This window comes from Porites lutea, chromosome 3 (genome assembly GCF_958299795.1).
Source record: "Porites lutea chromosome 3, jaPorLute2.1, whole genome shotgun sequence".
NCBI lineage: Eukaryota > Metazoa > Cnidaria > Anthozoa > Scleractinia > Poritidae > Porites > Porites lutea.
Window position 1 is genome coordinate 38300301 of NC_133203.1, and position 25685 is coordinate 38325985.

General features: G+C 37.6%; 1 protein-coding gene and 1 long non-coding RNA gene across 2 annotated transcripts; both read right to left on the reverse strand.

Annotated features, from left to right (window-relative positions):
* Positions 1-3674: 3674 nt before the first annotated feature.
* On the reverse strand, positions 3675-6450 carry LOC140929716 (uncharacterized). Its single transcript, XR_012164777.1, has 3 exons — positions 6347-6450; positions 4347-4448; positions 3675-4069 (listed from the first exon to the last, which is right to left on the reverse strand). It is a non-coding gene; the product is annotated as an uncharacterized lncRNA (long non-coding RNA).
* Positions 6451-22898: 16448 nt separating this feature from the next.
* On the reverse strand, positions 22899-25685 carry LOC140932265 (potassium channel subfamily K member 9-like). The gene is made up of 3 exons (XM_073381887.1): positions 25671-25685; positions 24924-25085; positions 22899-23648 (listed from the first exon to the last, which is right to left on the reverse strand). Exons 1-3 carry the CDS (start codon positions 25683-25685, stop codon positions 23082-23084), a joined length of 744 nt encoding a protein of 247 aa, XP_073237988.1. The 3' UTR covers positions 22899-23081.

The following is a 25685-nucleotide window of genomic DNA, read 5'->3' on the forward strand; positions in this document are numbered from 1 at the left end:
AGGCTTGCCTAGACTTGCCCGGTAAGTAACTTGAGCTCGGTTTTCTGACCGTCTATTAAAAGAGAAATAGGAATAAGAGAAGCGATCACCTAGCAACGCGAGAAACGGCTTCCTATATCTTATTTAGCGCTAAAACTCAGATATATCAACAAAACACATACAGAAAGTAGAGTTGAAAAGTCTTTATTTGAATTTAGTTTACGTCTTCTTATTTAGCTGTAAAACTCGGATATAAACAAAACATTCACAAAGTGGAGCTGTAAACTCTTTATTTCAAGTTTGTCTGACTATTACAGAACTGTTTTCTCCTTTCTATCTCGAGTACATGAAAAACTATTGAAGTCTTGTCATTTTCACGCACGGTTAATCACTTAATTATGCGAGTTCACAAGCCCAAAGTTAAATACAAATTAGCTCTACAACTAGACCCAAGGGAGCAACCTTGACGTATTATTATAAAACAAATAACTTAACAAGGATCAATTAAAACACGCGACTCATAATTGCTAGCAATAAAACCACAAGAGAGATACCGTTTTAAAAACTTTATTAATAACAAAAAGAGTCAAATACACAGCGATTTGAAAGGAAAAGGGATGAAAATTAATCCATTGACTGACTATTACAAATCAGTTTTTTCTGTTCCAAAATAATCCTTCTGTGACTACACAATTTTCCTATGGCCTCTAAGACAAGAGTTCGACTTTCTTTGTTTCTTGCACTTTGTCTTGTTCTTTGTAGTTCGTCTTTTAGCTTTTGCTTTAAAAGAAGCTTCATTTCTTTGTGACCTTGACAGTTCGTACACTGTTTCTTGTGTCTGCACTGGATTGCGAGTACTTGTTGAGTGATTTTTTCGGGAATTATCCGCTTCACTTTCGTAAACGACGACTTTAACTTTAGGTTGTAGTTTCGCCCCTTGTAAATACTGTCTTCGCTGTATGTGGTCTAACTGATGAACATCCGCGAGATGGTTAGCTAATCTGACAAGGTACTTCGCTCCGCACGATGAAATCGGACAGTTTCTGCAAACTCTCTTGTAAACCATGTTGACAGTTCGATGACTGAATACAAATGACATCTTTTTCGCAAATAGTCAGGTTATATATAGTGTCAGAAAGGCCAAACACGGGCCAGAAAGGCCCTAACCAGGCCTGAAAGGCCAAAACCAGGCCAAAAGGGACAAAAGGAGACAAACGGGCCATTTCTAATCATGTGTCTTTATTTTTTCTCAGACACACGCGTGGGTGTCGCGCATCGCTAGTCACGCAACAGCTCTCAACATTGGAATCATCATCTTTATTAAGTGTAATCAGAAATTGCTCTCTTCAAACTGTAAATTATATATGATCCTGAGAGAATATTCAGTTAAGGATTTCCCTGCTGTACTGTTAGCTCTACACAAGATAGGAAGGGCGATTCTTTTTTAATTTCCATTTCGTTGACACCACTTTAGCAGAAATCTCTCTTTAGTCGTTTTCATCGACAAAATAGCAATAATTATCGCTCTCCGAGTCTTCCGCCATTTTTTCTGCTCCAATTCGTGAAGGACGCGTGGCTCTGAGCGTGGGTCATCCACGCGGACACATTCGCGCTATGTAATTGGCTGTTATCTAATCCCCCTTGGGATCTGTGTGTGTTAAAAATAACTTGAGACGAATTACCTATCGAATAGGGTGTGTATGGGGGATGCCTTTTCTGTCCCCTTTATCCTCTCTTGTCTCTTGGTTATTGTTGTTGGTGTTATTGTAGTCAGTGTTGAATTCTCCAGTTTGTCCCGGGTGTCGGAGGGACAGGATTTTAATTGACTGATGCATTTATATTGAGATTTAGTTACAGTTGAAAAGCTTAAGTCATTGACCTGTGGTTAAAAAGCTATTAAAACATCAAAAATATGCATTTTTTAATCAATGTTTGAACAGTCAGTTCCGTTAGTGTGTTATTTACATTGTAGTAGCTTTTAAGAATCTGAGAAAAGTTATAAAAGTTATCAGTCCTTTTGAGCGACTCTACTTTGTGACAAATTCAAATTTCTACAAGAATTAGCGTGTAAATGACTAACTAAAACAAGGATGTGTTCTATTCTTTGTACCAGATTCTTAGTACCACAGTACGAAATCTATCCCCCCCCCCCCCCCCCAGCGGAGGCGTATTACTTTTCACTGCTTGATGACTTCTGGGGCTTATCAACACATTCGCCAATAAGAATTATGCCGAAAAACCCGAAGTGGAATCGTTTTCCTGTCTCGTATAAACTTATACCACAAAGCCGTTTACTGATCCACGTGCAAAATAGTAGCTTCGGAGGTTCGGGCATGCTCAGAAAGAAAACTTTCAAGACTCCCTTTACGTTTTCTCTCCTCCCCTCTTCCTTCGCTTTTTTTGCCTATTTCTTTTTCTTTTGTTGCTTGGGTATTTAGTAGGCTTCATTTCGATGGGAAAGGTTTTTGGTAAAGCCCTTAGGATCTTGCAATGGAAGGTGTAGTGGAACAAGATTTTCATTGGAATTTTGGGGTAAACATTTCATGTCTTTTGCCTTTTTCTCCGGCCTCCTTGACTGAATCGTGGTCATTCTGGTAGGGTTTGAAAGATTCCCCCTTCCCCCGCCCCCTCTGCACAGGTTAGTTGTCCTTGACCTTTAAAACTGATGACGTCACATATAGCAGAGGGAAAGTAGATCTTCCATTGTCGTGCCGTATGCTTAGCAAGTTTAAGCACCCACAGCTTTTTTATTGGGAAGAAGAGTCATATAAACCAACCGAACTTTGAGTATGGGGCTTTGTTTCTTCTGCTGTATGTTGTTTTAAGTTTCGTAAACTTGAGATGCAAATTCCAGCCCAGAATGTAATGCACTTGTCCCTGGACCCGTCCCTCCCATATGTACTCGCGTTTCTTTTGTGCTCCTCAGTAGTGTTCATTTAAAAAATAAAAAATCAAGATAATTTTTTAGTAATAAACATTCCCTAGCAAATAGTGTATTTTTCTTCAAACCCGACACCAGAAGTCCCTTCTTTTCTTGCTATGGTACGAGGGCGCCTTCTTTCCCTCATGGCATTGCCTGGTTTATGCGCATGCGCCCATGGAAGAGGAGTTGGCGTTTAGGGGAGTGCTGGCCAAGTTAACATTTAAACTATCAGACCACAGTTTGTAAATTTCACACGATTTTAATTCAATTATCGATTATAATTAGGATATGAACATAAGAAATGAATTGTTAATGTTAATGTTTAATAATGTATTGTTATCTCAACCACATTAATGTTTTCAACTGGTTACTTTAATTTGAAGGTTAACTGAAGGAAGACTATGACAAGGTCCGAAATTCCTGCACTGCTTTCATCGAACATCCTTGTTACAATGCTGAAAAAAAAAAATGAAAACCAGAGAGAAAAGTAAAAACACATTGTGTTAGGCCAGAAAGTAAAGGTTCGCTTCTCAATAACCAGCACAAGGCATCTAGAGGTCCACAAAGCGTCATGGAACGGGAGGGTGGTGGAGTCGGATGAAAGGTTCGATCAAGAAATTTTTAGGTTATAATTCCATACATTTTTCTCTGTTTTCCCTTATTGAAAAAAACCTCTGCCACCTTTACTGCTTATTTCTTTTGCTCAATTTTGAAAGGTCCTTGTATGAGAAAAATTATCATTGACTTAAATGTAGTAACAAATAACCTCACCTCACGGTCACGTTAATGACCTAGCCACGGCTACGACGTCGACGTCGACGTCGACGACGCCCTCGTCTGCGAAATATTCTTCGTCCAAAACGTTTGACACCACGAATGATGCGTTTGCCACCACGAATGACGCGTCTTCCGAAACGTCTTGCGCGATCGACAATACGCTTTCCACCTCGAATGATGCGGCCCACTCGACGCACAATACGTTTTCCTCTTCGAATGACACGACCAATGCCTCTGCCAATACGTCGAAAGCGAATTTTTATCGGGTCTCGATTTGAAGATAAAGTGTCACCCTCTTCATAAAAGTGCTGTAGATTTCTTGGGTCTTCATTGCCCCTCTCTTCATCCTTATCAGATTCATCTTCCTCTTTCGGACCAAGATTAGATTCACTGTAACAAAATGATTTTAGTGTTAAAAAATAACATATAATCTACTCAAACGTTCACGAATTCTAATTTTGAGGGTAGTAATTGAGGTACAAAGATAGAACACCCTACAATGTTGCAGTTTAGCTGGTTTGTGTGGAATTAAGACTGTTAGAGAACGAAGACCTCATTGATACACTGAACGTAATTTTCTGATAACAAACACCGACGGTTATGCATTCTTCTATTTTTCTCTTCAATACAGAAGTAAGACAAAACATTCAGGGGTAAATTGTCTTACCTTCCCTCTTCGAAATCATCGTTAACAACGTCACCATCATCAAATAAAGTTTCTTGGTCGTCGTCTTCGCTGTCATCATCGTTTAAATCATTTTCTGATTCACTGAATCAAGAACAAGTTTAAAACGTTCAGCAAACATTTTCTGTTTAAAGGCCAAAAATTTACTCCTGACAACTCCTTTTAGTATATACTAAAACAGTGGATAGTGTTTTTCGCGCGCTCTGATTGGCTACTCAATCAGTGAATATCCTGCACTATTTACTGATTCACCTCCAGTTCCTCCGAGCGAGCGACGCCAAACTCACGTAAGTTGCGAGCAAAATGCCTTCGTAGTTTGCTGCCGTAACAAACTAAGAAATTTCACAACTAATCAAGCAAGCTATTCCCAAAATACATTAAGAAGGTGACGAAGTTCGGTTTGGAAGTTTTAACCGGTAACACTTTGTCTTTTTGACTTGAATTTATCGATAAAACCGGTGAAAAAGGTTTTTGTTTACAAATGGAAATTAAGCTTAAGTCTTGCGTTACTTTATTTAGTTGACTTGTTCATAAATAAGCTTAAAACTGAATTTAATAATCTTTTTTACAGAATGATTTTAAATAAAAAAAGAATTCACAACCCCTTTTAAAGAAACTTCCCCGCAAGAGCTAAACAAACGCCTTCAAAAGTTTTATTTGTCGCCAGGAAGAAACAGCGACGACAGCAGCCGTTCGGTCATCGCGCGCTAAAATTATAATCGTTAGCAAGAGTAAATGAGTTAAAAATCATCATTTTTGTGCTCAATTATCTCACTGTTTTAGTATGTACTTAAACAATTATTCACCTCAGTGTCGGTCCAGTACCAGCCACCAGTACTAGCCACCTCAACTTCGGTGAATAATTGTTATATAGTCCCTGTTTCTACCTGTTTCATTAGCTCTGACCTATTTCGATTAAAGAAGAAGGAGAATTCAAAGACCAGAAAGCTCAGAAAAAAATTTCCGAGCGAGCTCTACGTGAGAACTCGAACTCACGACCCTCAGAGTTCTAGTTCGGACGCTCTAACCACTGATGCTAGAGTGAAAAGCACCTTTTGCTGAAGTCGTTTGATGTGATATTTAGCATGTAAAGAGGGGAGAACAAAGAAGAGTCTTCAGTAAATCCGCGACAAAAGTGGAACCTATGATCGCCCGAACTCCGAACGGGTTGATCTATCCGTGATAAAAAGAGAATCATTGAAAGCAAGGCAAAATATATTAACTAGGTTCATGGCAGGTGTCCTAAATACCGCAAGGATCAGCAATGCCGAGAAAGTACCCTATCATGTGATAAAGAAAGATGGTTAATTTAAATTAAAAAACACACAGTAATGTATCCCCCAAAACGTAAAAAAAAACGCAAATTTTGCTTTTTCTTTTACTAATAGGATTGGAAAAAGGCAGACCGTATACCCAGAAATGCAATTTCACTTGGTTAAGAAATGCGAATATGGTTCACGCACCATGAATGCATTCACAAGTTAGGAGCAATGTGCAACATTGGATTTGATTTTTTTTTATCTTAAAAGAATTTTAGTTAATTTAATCGTTAAAAGGTTACTTGTCCATTTCAGCGTCACTATATTTACTTTTTTTTTTACCAGTGTCATGATCTTGTCAATTGCGTCCGCTTTATTTTAGCTAATTTTATTGTTGGGAATTTGTAAGGAATTGATCCACTTATAAAACGAAGACTTTCATAAAAAGGCAGAGATGTATGATTTGTACAATTTCTCATTTTAAACCTTTAAGCCCCAAAATCCGAAAAAAACAAATGCTCAACACTGGTCTCTATATACATTTTGTTACAGGGCATAGTTGCGAGCATGTGTTAAAAGATATCTGATATCAAAGCGTTATCCCTTTGGTGATCATCTGACTACATATTCTCATTACTGACTTTTTCTCGTGGTTATGTACATATATTGATATTGTTCGGAGAAAATTGAGATTAGTTACTCTTACGGGAATGAATGTTTTACCTTTCCTCTTCATCATCATCATAATCATCGTTGTCGTCATCAAACAAATCGCTTTGCTCGTCTTCTTCGCTGCCATCGTCTTCCAAACGATTTTCTGATTTACTAAAACAAAAACATTATTCTTGTCTTCTTTTCAGAGACTCAGTAACAAGATGTTTCAAACATTTGACAAATATTTTACGCCACCTACCGTAGACAATTTGCGATTCACTGCATAATTTTGTCCCTTTTTACTGCGATGTTTTCAGTTAAGTCACTCTATGCGAGTTACCGAGCCCGTCACAAAGAAAAAAAAAATATTATCGAGTCCCCTACAGGGTTCCGAGCCTACGTTAAAAGACACAAAATTCACACTGACTCAGTGAATGGTAGTTCACGAATGATTGTTTCAATATTAGCACACATTTTTTTTTTTACTGCTATGTTTTCACTTAAGTCGGCCTATACGAAAATCTATCGGACGAGCGTGGGACAAAGAAAAAATCTTGAGTCCCTGACAGGAATTTGAAGTCCATGACCTCTTTAAGTAACACTAGGTGGTTGCTCTATCTATTGCGATACAGAGAGCCTCATAGTAGCAAGGCCAAACGTGTATACTACGTTTATATGTGAAAATTGTCCCACACAGGATGAGCAATGTTTATCAAGATCAAGCGTACTGTAAGGTGATCACCAAACAAACAAACAAACAAAAAAATGGTCAATTTGAGTTGCGAACAATAATCCCAAAATTACCATTCAATTTCGCGTTTCTTTTACTTACAACAGGAATAAGCTATATACCTTCACAAGTGCAATTTCACTATTACTGCCACAAATGTTATTCTGTTCTGTTATTCATTTGATACTTTACCCCTTTTAATGAAACTATGAGTTAGGGAAAAAATGAACTTTGGAGTAAACAGTGTTTTTAATAGAAGTATAATTTCATCTAATTCAATCGTACTAAGCATACCTGTTCAATTCAGCATCACCATATTTATCATCACTGTCACTTTCTTCTGTATCAGTGTTATCCGCGTCAATTCTGCCCGCTACATTTTTTGTGCCCAAGAGGAGTTCACTGAAGAAAAATAAGTATTTTTAAATGCTGTTAATTTTAATGTTGGGTCATAGTGCTATATTTAAGAAAGGCCAATTTTTTAGTTCCAGTGAGACAAATTACGTTTCAAAGTCTCAACCTATGTAGTTAAGCTTTAATTATGGGAGAAAAACCTGATCATTTAACATACGCAGCAGATTAAATAACAGAAGTTCCACTGCGTGTTTCAGTATAACCCCTCCCAAAAATGATATGCCATAAAACTACATTAACTCTTTGTACATGTGACTAACCTTTCTGCTTTATCGAGCTCTCCACTGTCTTGAATCTTTGTGCTAAGAAGTTCCCCGGATGGAAAGGCTAGTGCTACAGTTAGCACACAGCCAACCAAAACTAGCAGAAGAAGGGTCTTCATTCTCGAGCAAATGACCGATCCAACTAAAGGAAAATTCCAAATGCCTAGCCTTTTAAACTTGCTGTGTGCTGATTAACATAAAGAGCTTTTAATAGCCATGTAAAAAGTCACAAATAAGGTGTTTTCCTAGTATCCTGATAGTGCTTGTTTACTTTTAATTCAGTTATTTTGGACTCTGTGGGGGTTCTCTTCAGTATGTGACCGTTTCAGCTGTTAAGTAACATTCTGTTTTGGTAAAAGCATCACGCAAGTTTATTTCAATTTATTTAGTCGTTTAAATAACAAGTGTACATTATTATCATGAAGCCATTATTACTAGATAAATTAATTGACTCCAAAGCCAGTTCTTTAAGGTAGATCTTTTGTTGTTGTTGTTGTTGTTGTTGTTATTTTCAACTTTTTTTTTTTTTTACCATCACTTAGATGATACACGGTAAGAAGTAGCTAAGAGATACACCTTCTATGTTGTGTTTCAGCTGATGCAGTAAGCACAATATGTACTCCACTATATATACACAAGTAGGCGATAATTGGACGATTACTACTAGCTATGACTATCCATTCATTTGAACTCATTCCTAGTTAGTTTGTGCCCTTTTATTCAAATGTTCTTATTCGAAAGTTTTAAAATAACGTCGTCTTTCACTCCCATGCTGGATTGTTATTGACGATATGGTCATGGAAGAGGCTTTGATTTCATATTTTATTTAAAGGCCCTCGTTCTTATCCAAAGGGTCTATTTCAATAAGCTTTTAAGCACATCAACTCATTGTAAGGATGATACTGCAATTTGACTTTGTTAATGTTGCTCTCAAAAGACATAAGTAGCTCTTAAGCAGGATCTTATATTTGATCATCAAACGAAAGATCTAGTAAAGTAGATGCTAAAAAGAGAGTATATATATATCCATTTTTTGTGTTATTATATTTATATAGTTTTAGTACCTCCTTTTTTTTGCAATAATGTGACAGAAAATATATTATTAGTTCAGCTGTAAGTGGAATGTTCGCTCAGATTGGCGTAGTACTGAATAGGACTACTACTGTCGACAGTGGCTGGCGTTTCGAATTAACCTGTATGTCAGTTATCTTCAGAGTCAGAACAAGTTGTACTTGGGCTTTTGACCTGACAGGCCATGCATTGAAATCGCGATGCCATCTCCGTATTTGACATGACTCCGGGGTTCAAACCATGCACCTATTAAACATATTATAGTATATATTGCATATGAAAGTGGACATGATATTCATATTATAATATATATTGCATAAATATATTGAATGAGAAGTTATTTCATATGATATAATATATAGATTTAGCCACAGCTAAAAGCGAAGCTCCCGTTAATAAATTCATAATTTAAATCAAACAATAAACTTGTAATCCACAGATCAGGGCACATTCATTTGACTTTTGAGGCAAAGGCTGAGTGATTTTACAGAAAAATCAGAATTTGACCGACTAAGAGTAAAACAAATTTTACATCGAGTTAGTAAATAGTCTTATTTGTACACCGAAAAATAGCAATCATGTTCGATCGCAGTAGATTAGGCCTAGAAAACAAATAGACCTATTCGTGTATTGTATTTGCATTAGCTGTTGCATCATAATGTGGCATTCACCAGTCTCTCTAACATTGCTCCGTTAGAGAGACTATGGATAACTGGACAACCCCGAAATATAGTTTTAAGAAACACATGCGCCACGATAGTCCTTGGTGGCAGCCAATTTACACGTTGCATTCCTCTGTCTAAAAGAGAGGCCAAAATAAAAAATCAGATCGGATTTTTTGTGTTCGACAAGTTTAGTTTACTAGTACATCTTGGCGACGAATCTGGTGGCGTGTAAACCAGCCTTTTAAACATACTTTTTCTCATCACGTCCCAGGTAAACAGTACTATAAGGCCCTTTTTTTATCATACAGACCTCGGACAGAATTTGTTCTTTTTTGCCCTTTTTAAACCTATAATTCTTCAGTTTTTTTCACAATTTTGCAAGAGAATTTGCACTCATTCAATATCCACGACGATCAAAGCACGCGCTTCCTTTGCACAACAAATTATAGCATTGAATTATAAAGCGTTTTCATGAAGAGAATTCTATAATGCCGGGACTTTTCTGTTAGAAAAATCTGGTCCTATGTGATTTGCAGGGTAATAATTTTGGGCTTTTAATGAAAACGATAAAAAAAAGTTTCCAAAATCACTTTTCGGCCAGCCGGACGCGCGGGTTCTCACTTTTGACAGGCACCAAATTAGCAGTACGATCAATAGAGTTACCATTTACGCTTCAACATGATAGAGAAATTGTTATGTTTAGGTTTTATTTCCCTTTATTCATTCAACTGTGTATGATTTTGTTATGTGTAATCTTTAAAAGCGAGTGATATTTACGCGCGGCGTTTTGAGTATTCCTGCATGCGATGTTTATGTTGGACTGGAAACAACCGGTGCAGCGATGAAAATTGCGAGAGGGACTACTAACAATCAATAAAATAAATTTAATTCGGTGAAACATGTACAGAGACAATAATTTTCATTCACGAAGAGAAGTATTGAGAGTAGAGTGTCTCAGAAAATCATGAGTCAGGTAAGCATAAGCTTATTTATGTTTTAAGCCGGCTTCCCGGTGTTCGCTCTTTTTCAAGATGAACTCGAGGCAAGAAAATCGCTCAGAGCTTTCTGTTTACAGCCAAAATCATAACTAAATAATCTTCGGAACCTTTTCTTTGAATTTGCGGGTCAAAAAATGTCTAAAGGCTTTTTAAACCTGATACTATTGTAGATCATTGCTTGTGTATAAACTTAAGCCGCATAAACCATACGCTCGACTTCAGGAAACCGAAAAAAAAAACACATCAAAGACAATAATTGCTCAGGCTTACCAGTCGAGATGCTGCTTCTGAAGGTCATCAAGTGTTCCAGAATCGCTTGAGACTTTTCAACCCTCTAATACGCCTCAAGCAAGGGCAAGTGAGTAAGCTCATCATTTTTGAAAACGATGCCATCCGAAATCGGATTTCCAATGACTTTGACAAGCGGTGCATTTGTCAACAACAAGCGCAATAAACAAACCAGCCACGAATTACAGAACAATCTTGATAGCAGCTGTATTTCATTTTGTACACTGCACCAAGTAGAAAAAGACAGTTTAAAACATCACAAGATGACACAAAACTCTGTCAGCTCCAGCTATCAGTAAGCAAGTTTCCAGACGCTGCATAAATTTTCTGCATAAACTCACCTGTCAAATTTTGACCAATCAGAACATAAAAATTGGATGTAGAGCGTGATCAACGCGTGACAGTGAGAAAAGTCAAAAGCGATTGCTTTTCCTGCATGGAAATGTAAAAGCCGGTTGAATTTTCGTGTCCGAGGTCAGTTCGAAATCAACATTTTAAAAGCGCAGCTCTTGAAACACGACTTATTTCATATGCATTTTAAAAAAATTGAACTTGGGCCTGCGATCATTTGAAAAGTAGCAACTTGTCAGCGGATACCTTCAAAGAATTACTCGAACTCAGAGGATCGATACCTGAGCCCGCGATACGGTCAGGCGATACTGGTCAGCAGAAACACTATTTTGACAGCTGTCAATTAATCAAAACATGGATGTACAATATCAGGTTGCAGGCTCCCAAACTAGCTAGTAAGTGTGAGATTAAACATTGGTATGCCTGTGGTGCGGACGGACGGAAGGTCGGGTGGTCGGTGTACGGTCACGTGATTACCGAATTTTCTACGATGGATAGATTTTCTATAAAGCTATGGGGCTTCGAATTGAGCCCGTGATCAAATAAAATATCAGCGCAAAACTTTAAACACTACGTGACCTCAATGGATAGAAAAATGAGCCCGCGATCCACTCAGGTGATGATGGTCAGCGTATACTCTAGTTTGACAGCTGTCAACCTTCATTAGAATTGCGAATATTCGAATTAACAGACATGTAGTGGAAAATGCCAGATCGTGTACCTGAGCGAACCTGAGCCCATCTTATTAGTTTTCTGATAGTGGTCTGCACATATCCCATTTTGACAGCTGTCAATTGACCTTAATTTGGCTTGCTAATGTAACTTTAAACGACTGTCAGCCAACTGACAGCCTTGCTCGGCGTAGTTTCGTTTTTATGTTGAATTGGTAGGTGTGACATATTATATTAGCTTATATATATGGGCAAAACGACTGGTCTTTTATCTGAGCCCGCGAGAAGGTCATGTGATAATTGTCAGCGGATGTCTGATTTTGACAGCTGTCAATCTAATCGTACTCATACGGATGGCTTACATAACTAAGAGGCTAGTCAAGTTGTGCAAGATCTATTGTGACATTTGACATCGGCTTACATGAAGTGTGTGTACGGGTGGGCGTACGCTACGTCATAACCAAATTTTCTCGGATGGATAGTTTACCAAATTTTCTTACCCATGGTGCTCCGCTGCGCGCGCGCTTCGCGCGCGCGGGATTTCCGCTATTAAACACGAGAGTGTGTAATAGCCTATATCTAAACGCTGGCGATCACAGGTAAAATACACTGGATATAACCTACTGGAAAAAGTGTTGTCATAGAAAAAAATTAAGAGGAAAAATTGAATAAAACTTACTGGTAAACCATTAAAGGCTGCATTCATTTGCAAGTGATACGCGTACAGCCGTCTCAAAGAATCGCCTTTGTTTTATCACCTTAGGGTAATTCCCTTGTTTTGCACTGCGCACTCTCTTCCGTGCATAACATTGTCACATCCAAGATGGCGGCGGTTCTTCCCACTAGCGCAAAAAGAACAAACAAGGGCCTCTTTTGCAGAGCTAAAGCTTTTATTCACAATAATAATGCCGCAGATCGGCTGACAGCTTCCTAGTTTGCTATCGAAAAACAAGAAAATGAAAGAAATGTGCGTGATCCGGAAGTCTGCAGTGGTTTTTCACTTCGCGGGAGTCGAGTCGTGGAATTATTAAAATGTCCTGGCTGAGGCCTTGGGATATGGGGGCTGTGAAGCCTGTGGGACAGCTCTACGTCTCTCCAACTGCATTAACGAGCCAGTATCCCTCCTGGGATCGCTACTATACATATGCTGTACAAACCCCGAGAGTGGAGAGACGAATATTTTTGGAACAAATAAGACCCACCGTAGCACCAGAACCACACGAGGGAGACCAGTCTTTGATGTAAACACGCCGTTTTAAGCTTTGTGTTCAAGATAAAATTTTGTGTGTTTCAAGTAACAACGACTTAATTCTGTAAGAAGGGGATTCGAATTTTTCACGCGCAACCAGTAAAAATACCCCTTACTAAAAAAATACTCCTTTAGTTACACAACAAAAGTTACAATACACTAAAAAAGGGCACATAAAAATTCTCCTACACGATATCTTTAGATTTGTCCGGTACTTCGAATTATGTGCTAATTGAGAGTGGGATTTTTGGCAAAGATACCTCTAACTGATCTAACTTTTCTGTGTACAAAAAAAGTTTGGCAAACGGAAGAGTAAACTCGAGCTTTTTGGCAGTTTTCAGTAGGTTTAGACTATAATATTAGCCTACTAATTCCTTAGGTTTTTGCGGTTTTAATTTTTCCTTTTAGCATTTTTCTAAGAACAAGTTGTCGTATTTAGATATATCTTCGAAAATGGTAAATTATGGGCCCTCAGCTGAACAGATACTGCTTACTCTTGTTGGTGAGCATGAGATGCTGTGGGGCAAGGAAAATAAAATGCTTATTTACTTTGTTTTGGTGACCATGCCATGTGTGCAGGTAATGTTGTACCATATGACCAATTTCCTGTTTATAACTATACGATAGGCCATTTTGACTATGGCGTAATTTTACTACTACGCCCTGGGTCCTACCCTTTTTTCTTTTTATTTAAATTTATAATCAAAGCAAAGTTAAAATAACAAAATCCCTTTTTTGTACAAGAAAGTAGCTGGGAAAACGGCGTCATCGTGCAAATAGCCTATTGCAAAAGCACATATGTACATTTTTCCTACATTTGGAGGTAAAAAAGATCATCCCAAGCCAAAACTGAGCCATTGGTCTGTATATTGATCAACCCACTTTGAGCAACGTAACACATATCGCTTGGTCGCTTGGATATAAAATTTTGTTTTGTGGCACGTTGGTGGTTGTCACTCGCCTACCTGAGCTACCATGGGCGAGCCAACTTCTTCTGCATTTCCTTACAAAAGGGCAAGAATTTTATTCAACAGCCAGATGAACTGTAAGCGGAGCTTTCCGTGACTCCGGCTTACGAGTGAAGCGAGAAATAAGTGAAATGAAAGTAGAACAGCAACTCATACAGCGATCGCGTATTTGTTGAATTTGATCCATGGAATCTACCAGGAGCGATAAAATACACGAAAAGAAACTGAGGCTCATCACATATGGTAGGGAAAAGAGAACCATATATAATATAAGAAGCAATTTCGACCTTTTTTCTACATCTGTTTCTCTTGAAAACTTTTGCAAAGGCACATAGTCACCAAAACCGATCGTACTCAAAGTTATGAACCACGCGTAAAAACTCTCTATGAAACTTTATTTTTCAGTAAAGGAGGTTGACAAACTCGCCAGCTTGAGATGCTGGAAAACAATTATGCAACCCGACACACAGATTGTCTTCAATTTCACATGCCTCGGCTCGGTCCTCTTGAGAAGAATGGTTTCAGTTTTGATAACCAGGGATCTGACGCCGATGGCTAATAGTTCCCACAGTGACTTCATGAGTTGCTACTACTTTATTTAAACTAATTATTAGGCTGCATATTACCCTTAAATATATATATATATATATAATTTGCGCAAAATGGAGTTTAAATAATAATAATAATAATAATAATAATAATAAAATAATAATAATAATAATAATAACAATAATAATAATAATAATAATAATGATAACAAAAAAAGATGCTGCAGACAGTGTCCGATTTTGAATGAATCTTTGAAATCACGGAGTGAAACTTTTTGTAATCATTACAAAATGATTTTTCCATTCCCAATGTACATTTAATCACATTTCAGTTCCTGTTTTGAAACCTTCATCATTGACGGTACCTTACAATAATTTAGTATTTCTCTCTTTACTAAAAAAAGCTGACAGAGAGAAATAACTTCCGTGCGTTATCTGTGGTTTACCTATCGTGGTAAGAGTAGCGACAACGAAATTGCAGCTGTTGAAAAAATTCCAGTCCAGTTCTTCTTTTGCCTTCATTTCTTCGGCGGCTGTTTTGACAAAACTATTAAATTCATCGTCTGTCATGTTATATTTAAATTCGACTTCATTTCTTAGGTCCTTTAGCATCCTTTTCATTCGTTGGTGTGCTGTTTCGTCCAGTTTCTCGATGATGGCAAAAATCCAGGCTATAAACAAGCCATACAGGTATAATATCAGGATCCGCACAATTGCCTTGCAGAGAAAAGCTATAAAAAGGGAATTGGTAGTAAGACAAAATTACTTAATATGTTACGCAATTACACGGAATAAATAAATGAATAAAAAGGAAAAAAAATAGCGAATTTACACACTTACATGGCAATACTTACAAATATTAACTAGATTACAGCAGTGCTAATTCTGATTGGTTAGCTATCTCGGACTATGACGTTATATTCACCACGCTAGGCTCTGAATATAAAGCAGAACAGAATCGCTGTCGTGAACTGGGTGTTTTACCAAAGTTTCATGGTAAAATCCTTTTGAAAATACACGAATATCCAAGTGCTGATGACTTTGAAGGCAGGAAAAGACTTCATGGTGTTTAAACAGCGTGATTTATTGTGAAGTGGTTTACTGTAGCTGACTTTTGGTACGCTCGAAGCTATGTTTACCACTACAGAGGAAAACGAGGCCGCTTTGTCACTGTTTTGTGATTTCGGGATTTTCTCGCAAGACCAATTTGCCTATAAATAGAAGTTAATTTATGGAGAAAAGAGGAAGGCAAATATTTTCGAAAATTGTACATACTAGCAAGTTAACAAGGCAAAGAATATTGGAGATAAACAACGCTCACCTTGATCGTAGCTGCTGTTGACAGCATTTGCAAGAAGCGACAAAGAAAACTTTCTCATTCACGGTGAGTTGACAGAAACAAATAAAACTCTACTTTTCTTCTCAGAATTGGGTAGTAATACTACTAATATATTTACTATGAAACTTTTGCAAAACACCCTGTTCACAACAGCGATTTTGTTCTGCTAGAAATTTACCACCTAGCGCGGTGATTATAACGTCATAGTCCGAGATAGCGAACCAATCAGATTGCTGGAATTACCAAGATCGCTGAATGTGTATATACTACTGTTGAATAATCCCCTCGACTTTGTTCTCGGGGATTATTCAACAATATTAACTTCGCCTTCGGCGAATAATTGTTAGATATTACTGTACATTTTTTTTTGCTTTCTTTGTGGTGAAATATTCATGGTAGGTGCAGATTTTTACTAATTTATATTTTTGGAGTTAGGAGAAAAGACTCAGCGAGGAAAAGAAAGGTTTCCATTTTTTATATTGCTCGGTGTCTTATTTTCCAATTGGTATATATGTCTCAGATAAAACAAGAAATTGTTGTGAATTGGGAAACATTTTTTTTCAGCAGAGATGATATCAATGGGGGGCCTGATGAATGAGAATTTTAAATAAGAATATATTAAAATATGGAAGTGCAGATACAAGAAAAATGCGGTAAAAAAAAGTCTGTGGCATCTCTTTGTATTGAGATAACGATTTGCACAGCTATGCTGAGTCGTGAAGTCCATCAGTTTAGGTTTTTGCTTCTTTGGTATAAAATGGATTTCTTTCGAAATTCAATCGACACGGCCAGAAAAACAACATGAATGGAATACACTGTTCCTCGTAATAGTATCATGGCTGACTTGCTGATCAAGAAAAATATAAAAAAGTTTGCACTTTCACTTACGAGTCCTTGCAAGAACTTGTAACTTTTTTCTTTGGCTTTGGTGAAAACTTCGAACGGATAACGCAGTTTTTGTTATTGAAAAAAACTAAAGACGGTCTCCTGCTGTTCACCAAATAGCAACGTTATATTCCGAAAATCTGCACCACATAATGTCTATAGTTATTGTCCGCTATGGATTACTATGGACTGTTATCGTGTTTTGACAATCGAAAAAACTGGACTTCGATTTTTATTGATAAATGGATCCGGACAACAATTGGTGAATGATATCGATTGATACCGACTACCCCTTTGTTATATCGATTTATATTGATTGACGTCGCCTAGTATATAAACACCAATGAAATATCAAACTACAAGGGCACCCAACAACCGAATGTTTCCAAATACGTGCCGGAAGTCACGTGTCTTACAATTAATAGTTTTCTCTACATTTTATAACATTGTTTGTTAAACTGTGGTGCTACACTAAACTAAGTTCGTGTTCAACATTCTAGTGGTTTTTTGGTGTGTGTGCATGTGTGTTCTATTAGAAACAAAATGCTGGTTTTTGATGTTTTGACTCATTAACCGTTTCAAACAGCTCATGCAGGCCTCAGTTAAAATGACGAAAGTCACTCGATGGGTTCCTTTCCTTGCACAGTGATCGTACCGCGAATTTTGCCCTTTAAGTGCTCGCAAATTTAAAGTCTCTCAAGAAATTTGTTAACATGCCAGATAACAATGGCGGTCTTTATACAACTTCACTTTAAAAGAAAAACGTACGTAAGAGATCTGATTACAAGATGTTCTTATATACAGAAAAAAAATCTTCTTTTTCCTGTATACTTGATAGCCGCAAAGCACATTTCTTCTTTTTCTCTAAATTTATTTGAAACGCATTTCAGTGCCATTAGCTTAAGCTAAATGGGATAAGCTTATATCATCGTCAAAATAGCCTGTAATGCAAGATCAGGCTACAGTTTCCGCCGTTTTTAAAACAAATTGTGCTTTTTATTCCTATCATCTGAATTGTTCATTTGACTGAGAACTGCGGCGACCTTTCCCGATTTCGCCATTTTGACAAACCTTGCAGGAGAAGTAGATTGATAAAGTCTAGAATTGATGATGTGCAATCACAATCCGGCGAAAGAGTGCTCTATTAGGAACTCTAACCGACAAATAAACGCTGAAAACGTTTTTTATTTCAAACGGGTTGTCCCAAAAGAACACTGCGAAACGTTTAACTGCCCGTTTGTTGTGTACTTCCCAAGTCCAGTAAAGAGAGTTCTGGTCGGAGATTTACTTCGAAAAGAGCGAAACAGTTGACTTGACTTTTTTTTGTTTTTGCCTGAAGTGGCTAAAAGGTGTCGTTTTTGAACGTATTATTATTTTTGCTCTTTTTGACAGTTATGCCTTTCTTGACTGCTCGACCAATTTCGTTGGTCACGATGGCACACACAGAAACCGAACTCGGTGTAAACTCTTTTGTTTCATCCTCGAAGATATGCTCAATTCAGTTAAATGCTTCGGTGGTAGTCAGTTTGGCAATTGACTGGAATGTTGAAGAAGATCTTTTTTCCTTTTACATTTTTTTGCGATCATTTTTCCTGCATTTTCTTCATAAAATCAACTTTTCTTCAAAAAATCAGAATAAAATCAATTTTATACTTACATTTATGGTTGTCTTCTTAAGCTTTGGGAAATTTCAATAACTCAATCACAGTCTGAATCGGTCTTTTAGAAAGTGCTTCTTTTTCTTAATAATGCCAAACACTGCAAACAGGATTTTTTTTCCCTCTAGTAAGGGCAATTAACAAAATAACATTGCTTTTAGCATGCGGCATTTGCCCCCTAAATCATTGATGATCTAAAACTGTAAGTTGTTAACCTACATGCTAATTACTTTAAGGAGAACGTATTTCCAGGTGAGAAGATAGATGTAGCAAAAAAGTGATTATTGTACATGCTGGAAAACTAAGATGTAAAAAATAAAAAATAAAAAATATATAAATGAATAAATAACAGTAATCTTTCCAGTTATAAGTGCAATAGAATCGCTGTTGTTGTTGTCGTTATTAATGTTACGTACAGTACGTTTCCTTTTTTTAAAGGCTGAATTTTTTATGTATTGTCCTTAGGAAATTCTATCTTAAGTGTTCATTTCCTTTCCAGCTGAGTGTACCTCAATACGGACAGATAGACTATCAGCTAGGTGAATAAATAATGAATGAATAAACTTTTGCTACAGCGGAAAGATACGAAAATCGCCTCATTAAAATAAAGCAGCAATCTTGTTAAACATTTACATATGTACTTTATTATCATAATTTATCAGTATTATGGCAATTTTATTTTTTTATATGTACTCTTTTTATAATTGATAAGCGATTTTTGGTTGTTTTGTAGGATCTTATTTTGAGAAAGTTTTGTTTCTAGGTCAGTAAGAATTAACTTTTGCGACTATAATTGCGTTGCATTCAAATTTCATACCTTGATTTTTTCCCAAAGAACCAGTATGATGTCTTAGAAGCCTTTCAAAAACATAATTACATTCGTTTTTCCTAGTATCGTACCATCTACATGCACAATGTATGTAATAGTACATAAACCACACAATGTGAGATCCGCGATATCATAAAAAAAAAAAAAAAAAAGGTGAAAGAACTTTTAATAATGTGAGGGACTTCTCCATTCCCTCCTTTGTTGACTCCAAATGTATAATATTCCGGAAGATGAATACTTGTTAAAGTTATTATATTAATTACAAACCAAGCTTAATTAGAGACGTTTCAAGCAAGTGCCTTTTTTTCCTGAAAAGTAGTTGATGCGGTTGCCAAGGTGTGACTTCATGATGAGAATGATCAAAACGCACGACGGAACAAAAAGATTTGTTGGTTTTCACTTAAAAAGACGTTTGTATTCGTTTCGATGACAAGACGTTTTAACAATTACTGGCTTCACACTGGAACTCTCAAGTCTTAGCTAGTGTAAGAGTACTTGGAACGTACTTTGAGTGTCAAGGGGTAAATGTACCTACTTCAACTTTACGTGGTGACCACGGAAACGTTCGTAGTTCAAAGAAGCCGAAGATTATCGCCAAGTATGGTCTACACCACACTTGACAACACACTTGACCAATAAGCAATTGAAGACATGTACACGTGCAGCAGTTCCAAGTTTCTAATAATGAACGGAAAAATTAACATCCATGTCTCGCTTAGCGAAAAGCATTGCGGAAGAGGGCAAGCCCAAGACCTATGGCGAAGTGCGTTGTTCAGCCATTCCAGTGAAATACTGTGGAAGAAGTCGCTTGTTTTTTGTTTTGTTTTGTTTTGTTTTTTTTTTCTGCTCCCCCCCCCCCACCCCCGCCCAAGTACTCGTAAAAAAACGAAGCACATAAGCATCTCTTTTACAGTTCAAACCCTTAGAGTTAAAACTAACAAAAAAATAAATAGGAAACTGCAGAAATACTCTTTTCCAGAGCAAAGGCCTCATAGTTTAATCTTTTGACGCAATTAGTCACGTTTGTGATATCATAAATGATTTTACTGCGAAAGATGATTGACAGCTTGTACTTCAAGTATATACTTTGTTAACAACTGTGAAGCCATGTTCAGGAAAAGAGCGGTGTCTGAATCAATTTGGTACGGCAGTTTTAGTTCGGTGCGCCAAAAGCGTTAAGTTCGACAGAGTCTGTTGAACTTTTGTCGAGCTTAACTTAGGTTCGAGACACGGTGCTTCTGAACCAGTCCGAAAGCAGTGCAAGAAGGCCGCAGCAAACTAACAAATTCATTTAAATACTGCAAAATGTTACATACTAGGGTACCTACCGGCCAAACTAAAAGTAACGTTACGCGACAGTAATTCTCACTCGTGAGCTTGGGGTACCTTTGGTTAGGGTTTAATATTTAGCAATTAATGAATGAGGCTGAGTAGGATGTGAAGAATTAAGCAGATCGAGGAAGGTGTTATCCACCGAGGCCGAAGGCCAAGGTGGATAACACCCTCCGAGATCTGCTTAATTCTTCATATCCTACGAAAGCAGAATTCATTAATTGCTTTATTATTCATTCAAAATAATTCCTAGTTTAAAAACATAGCTAAAACCTGCTTACCTGCATCGATGTTAAGTTCAGGCTCGATAGTATACATTCAGGTTTGTCAAGCTCCGCAAATATTCTCCAAATAGCAAATGTCGCCCTCCGAGTTGTCTTCTTGCAGTTTTTGCCATGTTTTTTGGCTATTATTTCGCCTAGCTCCAGCTGTAGTTCTTACTCTTAAAACGAGTAAAATGTCCACCATTTTTCAAGTTCACAACCAAAACAACTCAACCTCGTCCCCACACCGTAATTTTTAGGGAGTTATTATAACTCCAAAAATGGAGTAAAAATTTTAGGTACAGGATAACCCCTTTTTGGGGGTTATTTTAACTCCTAATTTAACTCCGAATTTGGGGTCATTTTTACTCCTGAAAAAGAGTTCTTTTTACTCCCAGTCTGGAGTTAAAATTACTCCGAAATGGGGTTGCTTGTACTCCTTACATGGGTTGTTTTTACTCTTTTTGGAGTTAATTTTACTCTGAAAGTGGAGTAAAAATTTTAGGTACAGGATAACCCCTTTTTTGGGGTTATTTGAACTCCTCAATATCTGGGGTCACTTTTACTCCTGAAAAAGAGTTCTTTAAACTCCTTTTTGGAGTTAAAATAACTCCACGAAAAATAACTCCACTGTAAGGAGTTAAATTAGCCCCACTAGAGGAGTTATTATAACTCCCTGAAAATTACAGTGCAGGTCTTCTCGGTTAACGGGGCATTAAACTGCAAGAACGCTGCATTTTTGACGTTATTTACACGCTAAACACAAAACTCTTCCAAATTTGGTTATAAGTACTGGTTATGGTGAATTAAACGTGTGCTTTTAGCCAGTCAGAATCAGAGAAATATTTTGAATGAATAGTAATAAGGTTTAGTTCAAATTTGGGACGCGGCTCATTCATAGATGGCAGCATTTTTTCCCTATCTACGAATTAAAAGGCACCATAAAATACATAGTGCCGGTAAGACTCAGGTCACACGTGTTGGCGTCTTAGTTTCTGCTCCTTTATATCTAAATGGAGGCATTCCTCAGGGCACAAAATTGTGTCCTATGTTGTTTGCTGTTGTGGTCAATGACCTTGTTCAAAGTTGGGGCGCCCACATTAAATTCGTGGATGATCTGGCGGTTTTGGAAGTTGTACCACGCAATTCGCCATCCTTATTGAATGTAGTAGTTGATCATATCCACGCTTTCGCTGTTTTATAAAACAACAATATGCGCTTAAACCCCCGTAAATGCAAGTCCAAGTGACCTTCTTCACTACAATAGTTGCGTTCCGCGCCCAATCGCGGTTGGTGGGTCCGATATTGAATAGGTCTCTACATTTAAGCTCGCCGGTGTCCATCTTTCTGAGGACCTCACTTGGGCAGTGCACTTCGACTACATAGTGAAGAAAGCCAACAGACGGCTTTATGCACTGAAACAACTCAACAAGTGCCAAGTTCCGTCGGCTGATATTGTTCATATCTACTGCGCGTTAATTCGCTCTATACTAAAGTGTGCCCCGCTGTCTTTGCTGACTTGCCTAAGTATCTTGCTTGCTACCTTGAGAACGTGCAAAAAAGGGTCCTTTCGAATCCCATCATTTGGCCTGGTATTTTGTATGAAACAGGACTTGACAAAGCTGCATTATCCACTCTTTCTGATCATCGGGCAGTCTCGTGTATTTAATTTACAGGAAAGGTTCGGCCAGGTAACCCATTATACCCACTAATTCACAACAGAGTGGTATCTATATCTACCAGTGTGTGTCTAAGATCAGGGAGTTTTAGCAGGCCCATGGCCACAAGGACTGAACGTTTCTCAAATTTTGTAAGTGTTAAATATTAATCTTGTCAATAAATGTAGCTTATTAGTATACAGTATCACAGCTTGTAAAGTATCCTACAACTCAGTCCTCCGGCTGCAAAAGGGACAATAAACCAGCGATTTGATTTGATTTGAAGACTAAGATCACCGACTTATGGCAAAGTTGACAGAATGCCGTAGAACTTTAGGGACTTCTTCGTTGTTGCTTTCCTTGTAAATGGTTCCAAGTCTGTACTAGTCGCTAAAGCGGATAATGAAACAAATGTGTTGTCTCGCATTTGCCTCAGATCGGCTCACCACAGTAGGATGATACCCGGGCCTGTTTCGATGACATTGCGTCTCAACAATCTATAGTCAGTCACTGACAGTTGCTCAAAGACGTAGTAATTGGTGACACTTCTGTCTCTCTTCATAACAAGAAACGAGGAAATTTTTACTGAGCGTTTATTGCCTATTGAAATTGTATTTAAGGCCTTTACTTTGAATTGAGCTCAATTTCAAGTCCAGGCGTGCTTTGTGCCAAATTATCTGCTGGCCTTATATTGCAGCTTGATCTCTTCCAAGGGAAAAAACGGGTTGTTAGTGAGTTCACACTTGAGAAGTATTTTATGCAGTTATCACGAATGTGTCTTATTTGATCAACAGAAGCAACAAGGCACGATAAAATACAAGACATGAGACTAAGACCCAAAACATATGGCAAAGATAAGAGAATTCCATAACATATGAGACGGATTTTTGACATATCCCCGTGTGCTGTCTTTCTGGTGAACGATTCCAAGTGTATATAGTCGCCAAAACCAATCGTGGTGAAAGTTGTAAACCAGGCATAGAGACTCTCCAAGAAGCTCCAGTCTTCAATAGAAGTGGTTGACACGGTGGCCAAGATAACATGCAAGAAGCAAATGAAATTGCATGACATAACAATACTTTCACTGTTCCCGGGCGCTGGGCTCTTTTTAGCACGATAGTATCTGTCTTGACGACTAGAAACCTGACGCCGATGGACAAGAGTTCGCCCACCGATTTCATTGCCAACATGCTTTTTTAAAATCCAATAATACAAAAGAGGATAGTCACTCCTTGACCTGTTTGTGTCTTGGGTGTGATGTTTCCATACCCTGTTAACGCAAAAATTTAAACCCTAAAATATATATAAACACTAGAATGGAAACCAGGTTTTATTGAAGTAGTTGTATTAAGTTGTTGAGACAAGAGCAGATTATTTTTTTTGTAGCAATAATCCTGAAGCAGAAACATTCAAGTACATGGTTTACTATAAGTTAGTTTCGAGAATGACGTTTCGATGACGCTAAAATGTAGACTTTTACTCCTAATTTTGGAGATACCGAAAAAACTGTATAAAAAACATGAGTGCCGTCAAACTCTGACAAAAAATTGTTTTGAAGCACATAGAGTTACGGTTCTAATTGTGACACGAAGAGCAAGGGTCTGAAGGGTAAGAATCTTGGAGTCAATAAGTTTGATTGTGCTTTGAGAAAGACAACTTGAACTATCTAAAGGGCCGAGTCTAGTGCGAAAAGCAGTGGATGTGCAAATGTATTCTTAAAATATAAGTAGTCACTTTACATATGTCATTCTCAAGGAGTATATAAAAAGGTGGGGAAGGGAAAGGAAAATAAACGAGGAACAAAACAAACAAATAATACACAAACTACAAATACAAAAGGCAGCTAAGAGGCTCTATTTTCTTGTTCAGCTAAAAAGAGCTCGTGTTCCACAGAAAGATTTATGCCTTTTTTACATTACATGCGTGCACTCTGTCATTGACTATGCTGCGCCAATTTTCCATCACGCGCTACCAGCCTACCTTTCGCAAGAATTAGAACGCGGTCAGAAAAGAGCAATGCGAATCATATGTCCTGTATAGAATATCAGCAAGCTTTAGCGCTTATGAGTTTGCCAACGGTTGCGGAGCATCACCACAACATTTTCACGCGCACGTTTGAAAGCATAATGAGCGACCCGAACCACAAGTTAAGAAAGTTGTTGCCGCCTCTTTATAAAAGTAACTATAATCTAAGGCACGCGCGCACTTTCATTTTGCCGCGTTGCAAGACAAATAGATTTAAGAACAGTTTTTTATGGCCTCAGGCAGAATTGTAAATAATTTTTAGGTTTCTTATTATACGTTTTTAGTCTTAGCTATTACAATTATTACTCATTTTTACAATTATTAGTATAAATTATTACCATTATGTAAATACGCAATTCAGCTTATGCTGCAAGGTATTTAATTAAGTACCTACCTACCTACCCAATACAGAACCTGAATTTGTTTAAACAACTTACCAACCGTAGTAAGGGCTGCGAAAACGAACGCACAGCTATTCAGAAAAGTCCATTCAAGTTCATCTTCTCCCTTCATTGCTTCAGCGGCTTTCTTTACAAAAGTATTAAAATCGTTGTCTGTCATGTTATATTTCTCCTGTGCTTCAGTTTTTAGTCTTTTTATTGCCTTTGCAATTCAATTTTCAGCTGATTCATTCCTTTCCTCGATCAAGGTGAACATCCAAGCGATAAACAGACCATAAACGTAAAAAATTAGCACACGGAAAACAGCCTTCTTGAGAAGAGGATGCATTTGGCTACGGAAATAGGCGAGTTTACCACGTGAGTAGCGGCTCAAACAGATCGACTTCAGAAAACTAAACACGTTAGGGGGTAAAAGAAGTATTTTTCATGACTTTCTGTCCATTAAAATATAAATAGATACAACAGTGAAGCACTGCACAGTTTTCGTTGTTATGTTGTATTGGAAACTCCTAGGGCAACCATATAAACAATTAATTGATATAAACCGATGTGAAAACTTTAGTTTATTATTAAGCTCGTGATGCATGCAGCTTATGCTCAGTAAATGTTTTTTCTTCACAGTTGACTGGCATAATATATCCTGTCTACGAAACCTAATGGCATACTACCAGTTCATTGAAATTTAGATTCAGAAGTGTTTTTCGAGGACATGATAATGTTTTCAGAAAAATCTGCTTTATTATTCACGGAGCCTTCTCGACTCCAATCTCGGCGTCGCAGTTTGCACCTTTATCGGTGTCAT